The 10,357-nt window shown below is 38.1% G+C and overlaps 2 protein-coding genes across 6 annotated transcripts in view; both read right to left on the bottom strand.

Annotated features, from left to right (window-relative positions):
• The window catches only part of LOC107742869 (transcription termination factor 3, mitochondrial-like), a 4,918-nt gene extending 1,611 nt beyond the window's left edge, over positions 1-3,307 (bottom strand). Inside the window, exons 1-6 of the mRNA XM_016555941.1 lie at positions 3,210-3,307; positions 2,622-2,951; positions 2,387-2,539; positions 2,126-2,315; positions 1,712-1,859; positions 1,440-1,511 (exon numbers count right to left, since the gene is read on the bottom strand). Coding sequence (XP_016411427.1) covers positions 1,440-1,511; positions 1,712-1,859; positions 2,126-2,315; positions 2,387-2,539; positions 2,622-2,931 — 873 coding nt within the window. The 5' untranslated portion in view covers positions 2,932-2,951; positions 3,210-3,307. The remainder of the gene's footprint in view (positions 1-1,439; positions 1,512-1,711; positions 1,860-2,125; positions 2,316-2,386; positions 2,540-2,621; positions 2,952-3,209) is intronic.
• Positions 3,308-3,907: 600 nt separating this feature from the next.
• The window catches only part of LOC107742819 (double-strand-break repair protein rad21 homolog), an 11,664-nt gene continuing 5,214 nt past the window's right edge, over positions 3,908-10,357 (bottom strand). The window contains exons 3-14 of one of the 5 annotated variants that reach the window (XM_016555865.1): positions 8,826-8,955; positions 8,647-8,746; positions 8,438-8,544; positions 8,074-8,283; positions 7,480-7,605; positions 7,260-7,391; positions 6,131-6,354; positions 5,741-5,894; positions 5,275-5,420; positions 5,021-5,185; positions 4,634-4,717; positions 3,908-4,499 (exon numbers count right to left, since the gene is read on the bottom strand). In XM_016555865.1, coding sequence (XP_016411351.1) covers positions 4,308-4,499; positions 4,634-4,717; positions 5,021-5,185; positions 5,275-5,420; positions 5,741-5,894; positions 6,131-6,354; positions 7,260-7,391; positions 7,480-7,605; positions 8,074-8,283; positions 8,438-8,544; positions 8,647-8,746; positions 8,826-8,955 — 1,770 coding nt within the window. In that variant the 3' untranslated portion in view covers positions 3,908-4,307. The remainder of the gene's footprint in view (positions 4,500-4,633; positions 4,718-5,020; positions 5,186-5,274; positions 5,421-5,740; positions 5,895-6,130; positions 6,355-7,259; positions 7,392-7,479; positions 7,606-8,073; positions 8,284-8,437; positions 8,545-8,646; positions 8,747-8,825; positions 8,956-10,357) is intronic. The other 4 variants (XM_016555867.1, XM_016555869.1, XM_016555868.1 and 1 more) reach the window with 4 other exon arrangements.

The following is a 10,357-nucleotide window of genomic DNA, read 5'->3' as shown; positions in this document are numbered from 1 at the left end:
ATAATAATAATAATAATAATAATAATAATAATAATAATAATAATAATAATAATAATAATAATAATAATAATAATAATAATAATAATAATAATAATAACTCAAAAAGAAAAAAAAAGCAAACAAAAAAACGGAAAATCTGGTATCTTAACCCACTGTCCTTAATCATAGCCAATAAAGCATCGTCTTTTCTAGATTTTAGCCAAATGTAGTTTAACTACATCTGTTAACGCTTTAAAGATATTAAAGTATTTTTTCAAGATATTTAAAAATGTTTGCTGCATTGTTAAACAATGCTAACGTTACTTGTATAAAATTGCGTTTTGAGAGGAAAAAAAACCATAGGCTAAAGGTGGGTTCACGCCATATCGGAATTCCCGTAATTATGAGATTCCAACTTGTAAAAAGCGTTCACGTCCTCGTAGAACTCGTAATTACAACTTGTGAACTGGGAGTTTTCTGAGAGCTACGACTTGCACCATGTGACCGCTGTATCACCTGACCACCGCAGGCTCTGTTTAGGCATTGATAGTGTTGCTATCAACTATCAGTGACTATCATGACCGACAGAAATATCATGTAGTCTGAACCCGGCATTACACTATCCTTGGATAAACTTTAATGCCGGGTTCAGACTACATGATATTTTTGTCGGTCACGATAGTCACTGTGTCAGATTACACGATTTTGACTCCTAAAATCTTGTCGTGGCGTGGACAAGAAACATATCAGACTACACATTGCTTCCCGACCACCACCTAGCAGGACCAACATCTCTCTTTCGTTTTGCCATGTTTGAAACCTGTGTATGAAAGAGCTTCTGTGCTGCTATTGGTCAACGTCACCAATGTGACAGAACTCGTCGTGGACGACGGAAAAATTAAACATGCTAGTCTTTCTGTCGTGAAGCATCACAGATGTGGAATCGGTTGTCGTCCACTATGACACACTACACGTGCCGAAACGATATTGCGTTCCGACGCCCATTGTCATTTACGAATCCCCACGACACCCTACGTCAAGCAAATCGTGGCAAAATCGGGCTAAAATAGTGTAGTATGAACCGGGTATAACGCATTGCCATTGCGACTTATTTATGAGTTCACAGTTGAGCGGGCATTTCACTCGTTGGATGCGTCAGCTTCACATTTGCCGTACTAATTGAATTCCTGATTGGTTGAAAGCAAATTTCAAATATTAAATGGAACGATAAAATAACGTTATTAACCGGTTAATGGCCATTTCAAATTTTTGATTTCGTTTGGAACTATAAAATTTGATTTAGTTTCCGGTTTCTGTTCCTGTCAAAATTTCGTTCATTTCTGGTTTTCGTTCCTTGAACCGGTTCAGAGCCCTGATAGATAGATAGATAGATAGATAGATATATATATATATATATATAAATAAATAATAAAGAAAAATAAATCAACAAAGTGTCAGACCTTTAGATTCTCCTTAATTGGCTCTAAACTGCCACACAGTAGTTTTGGTAGGCGTGTCACAACATCTCGGGTCTGAAAGCAAAAATCATGATAACATTCATGGTAAATGTAGCTCTTCTGCAAATGCTAAAGGTCAGTATGAAAATCAGGTAAAAAAAACCACTTCATTATTTGTTTAAACAAACAAACAAACTAAATATTTCTAAGCAAGAATGGGTCTTAATGGTGATTCTTTTTTGTTCTATAAAAAAATATACATAATTGCACTTCACTTTCTCAGCACTGAGTCCCAACTGCTTCTGGAAAAATCCAAGCCGGTTGTCGAGTCTCTCAACACTGAAGTTAAGCAGGTATGGAGCTTTGGTCACCATAACAGCCACAGACTGCTTACTGAACTTCTTTGATTTCAAGTAGGACACCCTTAAAATGAATAGACCAAAGAAAGAAGGTATCCTTTAGAAGAAAATGTCAATGACAAGATGCGTGTTAAATATCGCATGCGATTTATCGTGCAGCCCTACAAATTATTTAGACTAGAGTATCAATTTGATACCCATGAGGCAGCCTGAGAGACGTTTCAATGCCAAGTCAAGTCTCAAATCTTTCTAAAAGCTGCTAATTAGTTTGAAAATGTGTTGCACTACAGTTTATTTCATATGTGTGTGTGTGTGCATTCTCTTTCTGACCTGGCTTCAAGGTTGTCCAGGCTTTCTGTGAGGATAAAGGGGTTTTTGGTGAGCAGTCGGCCCAGTTTAGACTCCTCAACTCCCAAATCTTTGAGGAAGAGTAGTCTGGGTGCAACATCGGCATGAAAGTCAAGTCTAACCAGCATGGAACCCACATTGGGTCTCTGTTCTAGTTCCCAGAGATTGACACCTGGAAAACGACCAAAAGTTTAGACAAATCCAAAATAATCCAACATAACCTACTTAAGATATGAAACATACCGAGCTGAACCAGTTTGCTGAGAGTTTCTGATTTATCCACATAAGGTCTGAGTGTGGAAGATTCTGGTGGAAGGGCAGAAGGTACTTGGATCTGGACTGCTTCCTCCTCGCTGATTTCCTGAAGCGGAGAAGCGCGCACAGCCGCATCCAAATCTACAGAAAACAAGACCGATTATTAGCATGACAACTCAATCTGGGATTCTCATGCAAGCAAATATGTAGTTTTAATACATACCTATACTTTGACTATCTGAAAGAGACACTTGGCTTGATATTCGATGCACGTCAGAATTTAATGGCACAACCTTTTTCTGCGCAAGATCAGTCTTATTATAGACATCTGGTGAAGCAGCTTGGTGGTCCGTGAAGTGTCTCCATGTCTCTCTGCTGTGTCCCTGTGAGAGTCTGTGGACGGGCGACTGTCTGGTGCTGTGCTGCAGCAGTATGAGATGTGAGCGCTGGTGCAGTGCGCGTGTCGACTGCTGGCCAGCTGCAGATAAAGGCCTCGAGAGCAACAAACTCACACATCGCTGACAAACGTGCATGACGACTCAGAAGAGTTTTCCTGGGTGGAATAATATGCAACAGTAGTGTATTATGATGTTAATTCTGATTATGTGCTACTGTAAAAATACATTCTTTTGATTTAGTATCTCATATACATTTTTATACAAACTTTATGTGACTGACAGTATTGACTCCATTCAATGTCATTACAACAGTAACATGATTAAATCATCTATACAAGGTGCAAAGGGGAGAAAGGATTCAGTTTGTATTACAGCAGATACAGCGCTGACAACTTTTAAAAATATGACATTACCTGTTTTCGGTAGTAGCATATAAACCTCCTCATGTACAAACTGCTGCCAGTTCGCGACGCGTGTTGTTTCCAATCTTCTTCGCTGGTGCTGATCATAGGTGATGATGCGCAAATGAGTCACAACGCCCCCTAACGCACGGATGACTAATTGAATAATCAATTCAGTCAATGGACAAAGGGATTTAATTACTTTTTATTACAAAATAACATAACACGGTTGTATCAAGTCAGGTCTAAAGGCAAAAAAACTGTTGTGTAAGAATAATGTAACCTGTTACGAACATGTTTTTATCCCAATATGAATAAAACAAGCCGTTTTTGAGGCATTTAAATAAAGGATTTTACTGCACTGTAACAGGTAAGTGTTTAATTATTGTGATATACAAAACAGAGAGTTGTCACAGGTAACATCGATAAAACCAAAGACCTATGGACCGTTTTAAAAAGTGCTTGCACAATTACAAAAACTTTCTTTACAACAAATGGCACAACATTATTTTAACAAATGTATATCACAGTATATAACATTTTATTTTAATTTGTCTGGCTGACAAGCAAAAATAAAGCAGCTTTTGGGTAAATGTTTCATGAAAGTAAACACAAGTATGTTGCATGTCAACATGTAATTCAAAGCATGCAAAACAACAGGACCCATTAAATAATGAAACAGAAGCATCTGGAAACATGATTAAAAAGTCTTTGCAAGTGAGCACAACAAACTAATGGAGTGGCACCAGCTGAGCAATTTCACTTCAATGACCACAATTAGATTTGTACTTTCCTATGAAAACCTACCACCATTCTGACCATTTCTGTTTTCTAAGATAAGCATTTTTGTAAGTTTGAGAACAAAAGCATTATATTTTCAACCTCAACCAGGTCAGAACAGTTCAGAACCATTTAGCTTTTTTTGTCCAATATATATGCTTGTATTGAGAAACGGCAAAAATAAGCACTTTTTGACATTATAAAAGTCTTTGTTTGCATGTGAGACTGAGTGCACATGTAGTATGCATGAAAATGCACATGCACAGAAATACATAACACATTATATACAAACAAAACTATTAAAATCTTCCAGTGTTGACCATAAAAAGTCTATATAATGTGAAATCTAGGGCCAGGGGTGGCGATGATGTCACTGTAGGGCTCGTCCTGCCTGAGCTCCACTGCCTGCTGTTTCTTTAGCACGAGAAAGCTGTAGAATTTAGCAGCTGCTTGTTTCTTGTTGTTGTTTCTGCACAGATCCAGCAAGCTGATCGATTCTGCTCCGGTCTTAGCAATGACTCTCTGTTGGAAATAAGAGGAAGAATTAAAAGGGTATTTATAGATATTAAATAATTTTATGCTTCATATTACACTAAATATGCCCTGACAGATCTTGTTTATCACGATATGTAGTGTATGTTTAAATTCTGCCAAACCTGTAAACCGTGCAGCATCTGCTGCGTCCTCTTGTTCCACCTCCTCTCCTCCTGATCCTGGTCTCCGCTTTGACCTTCCTCCTCCTTTGAAACAAAAATTTAGATTTAACTGAGTGATGTGATCTGATGGGAATCGAGTACAACCAGTGCTCAGATAGTCAAATTCCTTATATGATAAATTGTAATAACTGATTAATAAAAAAAAAAATACACAGGAATAGCACAATTAAAAATGATACACAAAAATGGGCATTTAAAAATTTTGTTTAAACAGCTGTACTATTATGATACTTAGTGCTGAAAAAGTTAAAGTGACTGCAGATTGTTTGGCTGTACTAAACAGGATTTCTTATTAGAAAAATAAAGTGCTTGTTAAAGCCTCCTCACCTCCTCCTCCTCCTCATCATCCTTCTTCTCTTTGCTCTTCTCTCCTATCAGGTCGAGTTCAGGGATGAGCTGTGAGATGTTGCCCGGTTCCTCAGGTGGAAGGTCCACCTGCTGCATGTTCACGTGCCGTGTGGACACAATGGAGGAACGATCATCCTCAAGCATCTACAAGAAAACAAGCGAGAGCACCAAATTAGCAAACCACATAGAGTGGGGTCCAAATCCCACACTAAAAATCTGATTTCAGATCTCACAGGTAAGGCAGGCTCTGTGTCCTGAGCTTTGCGCTTTTGTCCACGGGGTCCAGATGGAGGAGGCATGACTGATTCATCAAGGGTAGTGTGACTGCCCTCCATGGCTGAAGCCTGCAGAACACTGGGCTCCTCCAGGATGGTCTGGTCTGCAGAAAGCCAAACATGGGCATCAGTGACAAACTAGTGCACTACTGTTAAAAAGTCTGGTGTTGGTAAGATTTTTTTTTCGAAAGAAGTCTCTTATGCTCGCCAAGGCTGCATTTATTTATTCAAAAATACAACAAAACAGGAATATTGTGAAATATAAAATAATTGTTTTCTATTTGAATATATTTTTGAAATGTAATTTATTCCTGTTATGGCAAAGCTGCATTTTCAGCAACCCTTACTTCTTATTGTCCTCAAACTTTTATCATGCGCCTTGTGATCTAAATAGTAGTTAGCAGTATGTGTCAGCCTCTCTTACCAATGATATCTCGTTGCTGAGACAGGGCCTCTTCTCGTGGCACCTCAGGGTTCTCCAGGTCTTTGAGGAACTCATCCAAGCTGTCTGCTTCTCCACCCTTTCTCCTCTTCCTCAGTTCATCGGGCACCAGAGGGGTCAGGCAGCGTGTGAACATCTGGACACAGAGAGGTAGAGCTGGTCTTAGGACAGATTTCTAATAAACTTGCTGTATAAATTTGTGTAGCAATTCATTGGCAAACAACATTATTTAATTGTTGTTTTAATAGATTTCTGAGTTTAATTATGAGTAAAATAGTGCCAAAAACAGCCATATCCAAAGCCACTTATGTATTTTGTTGCACTAAAGCCTGTATTAATGTCTCACAGCTTGTTCCAGAGATCTGTCCTGACCTTGAGCAGTCTGCTGTTCCAGAGGGGCTGAGCTGGCAGAGAGAAGAGCTTCTCCACTCCTCCTGTTTCCTTCCACATCATCAGCTTCTTGGTGGGGGGAGCCAGATCCAGAGTGGTGACAATGTCCGAGTAGTCGCTCAGCTGGGCACGGATGGTCTTACTGTCCAGCTCCTTCACACTGTCCACAATCAGCTTCCTCTTTCTTTTTGCTTTGGTTTCCTTCACTAATAATGTAAGAGTATGGTTTGATGAAAGGCATCGAAGATAACCAAAATTAGGTTTAGTTTGCAAGAGATGTTTAGGTACACTGGCACAAAATGCTGTTAAAGGGAAAGTTCACCCAAAAATGAAAATTCTGTCATCATTTACTCACCCTGAAATAATTCCAAACCTGTATGACTTTCTTTCTTCTGTGGAACAGAAAGAAAATATAGTGAAGAATGTTGGTAGCTAAACAGTTTGATCTCCTATTGACTTCCCTTGTACAGACCAACAAATGAAAATCAGTGGGAAACAAAACTGTTTGGTTATCAATTTTTAAAAAAAATATCTTCTTTTGTTCAGGAGAAGGAAATGACATGAGGGTGAGTAAATGATGAATTTTTTTTTATTTTTGGTTGGAAGTTTTTGAACACAGTAGTATACAACAATTATTTTTTTTTTCTTCAGATTTATACTTGTCCTGCCAATTTTTCCTCTCACCTCACCACTGATTATTGCACATTAAAAACCTAATAAATTATTTGTTATAAGTTTTTTTGACATGACAGATTAAAATTCATCAACATTTATTGGAAAACTATGGCACAGTGACTCGTTTATCATTTTAAATATAATTAATTAATCATAATTATTTATATAATTAACATGATAATGAATAATTATAAAATATAAAAATATAATATTTAGATATTGATAATATGGTACACAATAAAATTTGTTTATAATGTTTTTGCCAAAACTTAATTCATGACAGTCAGCTAGATTATTTTACCTTGGTGTAATAATTAAAGCAGAAACTATCCGATCAGTGACCAGAAAACATAGTGACAGTTCTGTTAACTGGCCAGTCTTATTGTTGATCCCTGTATTACTGCACTATTACTACTATTTCTCTGCTCTGGCTGACCTGTGATGTCGATGGGCTCCAAAGCAAAAGCCTCCTCCTCATTATGGACTAGGGTGGTCTGTTCAGTCTGGTCTGTCATGGTGGGCAGCTGCTCCACAGGACCAGAATCAGGACTGTCTGGACCTCCTGCTGCTATTGAACAAAATGCAAATTTTGAATTATTATGCATAGGACCAAACATGTAATATATAACATATCATTATGTTACATGCATTCTTACGTGAAAGGTTGTCAAAATCATCATCATCATCTCCACCGTGGTCTTGGGGCATCATCACACCCTCAGTGATGGCTGGACGGTCATCGAAAATACCACCTCCATCCTCGTTACTGAGCAGCTTGTCCACTGTAGGTACAGAATGCAGCCGGCTCAGTCTCAACGGATGCTTCTAAATGTAGCTTTAAAGGGTCATATGATGCGATTAAAATTTTTCCTTTCTCTTTGGAGTGTTACAAACTCTTGGTGCATAAAGCAGATCAATAAAGTTGCAAAGACTTAAGTCTCAAATCCAAAGAGATATTCTTTATAAAAATTAAGTCAACCACGCCTACCTAAAATGGCTTATTCTAACATGCCCCCACATGTCTACGTCACGATGTGGGAAGATTTGCATAACGCTGCCCAAATGTTCACGCAAAGAAAGAAGGTGTAACTTTGATTCTCGCTGTAGTATTGTTGCCGCCGCCGCCACCATGTCGTGGAGTCGCTGTGCATAAACACATTGCATTACACCAAATACACCAAATAATGTTATTTTTAGCAACGTCATATGACCCCTTTAACTTATAAGGTGCTCATGGATGCCTCTCTTACCCAGCATGCCTCCTTCTGTGCTCTCCATAGGGTTGTCTCCAAAATCATCCTTGTATTGGTCATACTCTAGGTGATTGGACTTGTCAGCAATCTGTCCGCTACTTGACTCTGACTCCAGCAGCAGGTTAGACGCAGACGCCCCATGGATGATGTCCACTTCAAATGCACCTTCCTCTCGCAACATCTCTCGGTCATCCATCCCGAAATCAGCTGTTGAGGAAAATGTGCTATAAATTATCTACTGTATGAGGACAATGCGATGTGAGTGCATAATCAATTTAAACAATAAAAAGAGATAAAAACACTAGACAAAAAATGTTAAAAACATAACGCCGAGAATAAAGAGGATGTGTATATGCCATACCAAAATCATTCTCCTGCAGTAGATTGAGGTTTCCCACTTCTTCTCGCATGGTGATCTCCTCCACACGCGACTGATTCAGGGTGAACTGTTGAGCAACGTCAATGTCGCTGCAATCCACAACACAAGGAAGGGTCAACACTGATTGCATGCAAGTCTAACAACCTTTATACATTTAGCTTCTGATATCTCTAAGTTAAAGCTGAACATACTCCAGGTCCGGAAGAGGCTGATCGAAGTCGTGAAATTCTTCGGGTAATGTAATGGCATTGTAGGCAGCTTCACGGTTCTCCTCAGGCAGGTCGACCACACCTGTGTCAAACAGTCCACAAAATATTATCTTTTGCAGTACAATAGGACCAACTTCTTATGTAATCCAGCCACAACTTACCTGGGCGAAAAGCCATTTTAATTTTAATAAAAGCCTCATTGCAGTCTGCCAGCAGGTACTTGGCTTTTCTGTGGTAGATCCTCACTACACCCAGGAGTAAGTGACCAGATGTACGGAGAGCCATTTTAACCTATCAAATTAAGCAAATATTATAAATGGAGCTGCTATAGAGCTGCTCAGTCATGATGTCAATTTGAAAGCCATCCCAGAAGGAATTTCTAATGTGATTTTTAGAATAGCGATTTTTGATTTATGTGTAAAACGAGGTCTGTGAACATCATTGAAGAGATTTTCATGGTTTGTTCTAAACATAAAGTAGCTATGTTTACATTCCCACAAATATTCCGTTTATAATCGGATTGATGTGTCAAATGGTCAGAAATGCCTTTGTGTAAACACTTCAGTCCATCCGATTGAGCTTGATCTGAATAAAATTTTGATTGGATTGACCAGGGTTATTAAACTAAAACTAAAACAATTATTTTTTTTTCGTTATTTGAAATAAAATAAACTTTGAAATAAAATAAATGTACTATATATATATATATATATATATATATACAGTGTGGCTGTATTAGATCAAATGGGTGCTTCTACTAAATACTGAGCAGAGGGTCTGAATACTTAGGACCATGTTATATTTCAGTTTTTCTTTTTTAATAAATCTGCAAAGATGTCAACAATTCTGTGTTTTTCTGTCAATATGGGGTGCTGTGTGTACATTAATGAGGAAAAAAAATTAACTTAAATGATTTTAGCAAATGGCTGCAATATAACAAAGAGTGAAAAATTTAAGGGGGTCTGAATACTTTCCGTACCCACTGTATATCTGTCTCATATATATAATCTGTCTCAATATTACCAAAATAGCACTGGTGTACAGTAGATCTGAAATAATCTGAACCACAGGAAAAAAATTAAGCATGTGAATGCCTAAATCAGACTATTTTCTCAATTGGATTAAAAAATGTAAACCAATACTGTAAGTGAATCGGATTGCAATGTTTAGGGTTCATATAAACAGAGCTTTCAGAATCTGAAATCAGATTGGATTCATTCTGATTGACGATAATTTGTGGATGTAAACATTACTAGTCATACCTCAAACATAAAATCTTAAATGTTTGGGTTTTAGGACTACAAACTGAACGTGAACAACACTATTACTCTAAGTCTAAACTGCTCTACAAGGCATTTTAAAGGGGTCATATGATGCGATTTCAATTTTTCCTTTCTCTTTGGAGTGTTACAAGCTCTTGGTGCATAAAGAAGATCTGTAAAGTTGCAAAGACTAAAGTCTCAAATCCAAAGAGATATTCTTTATAAAAGTTAAGACTAGTCCACATCCTAAAACGCCTTGTTTAAACACGCCCCCACATGTCTACGTCGCTATGTGGGAAGATTTGCATAACGCCGCCCAAATGTGCACGCAAAGAAAGAAAGCGTGGTTTCAGGAACAGCAGTAGTGTTGATAAAGCCATGTCAGGGAGACGGTGTGTGTTTCAGTGCGAAAGCAAAAGCACTTTATTTGG

This window comes from Sinocyclocheilus rhinocerous, unplaced genomic scaffold (genome assembly GCF_001515625.1).
Source record: "Sinocyclocheilus rhinocerous isolate Xijiao unplaced genomic scaffold, SAMN03320098_v1.1 scaffold1338, whole genome shotgun sequence".
Classification (NCBI taxonomy): domain Eukaryota; kingdom Metazoa; phylum Chordata; class Actinopteri; order Cypriniformes; family Cyprinidae; genus Sinocyclocheilus; species Sinocyclocheilus rhinocerous.
Note: the sequence above shows the minus strand (reverse complement) of the source record. Positions and strands in the feature narration are given on the sequence as shown.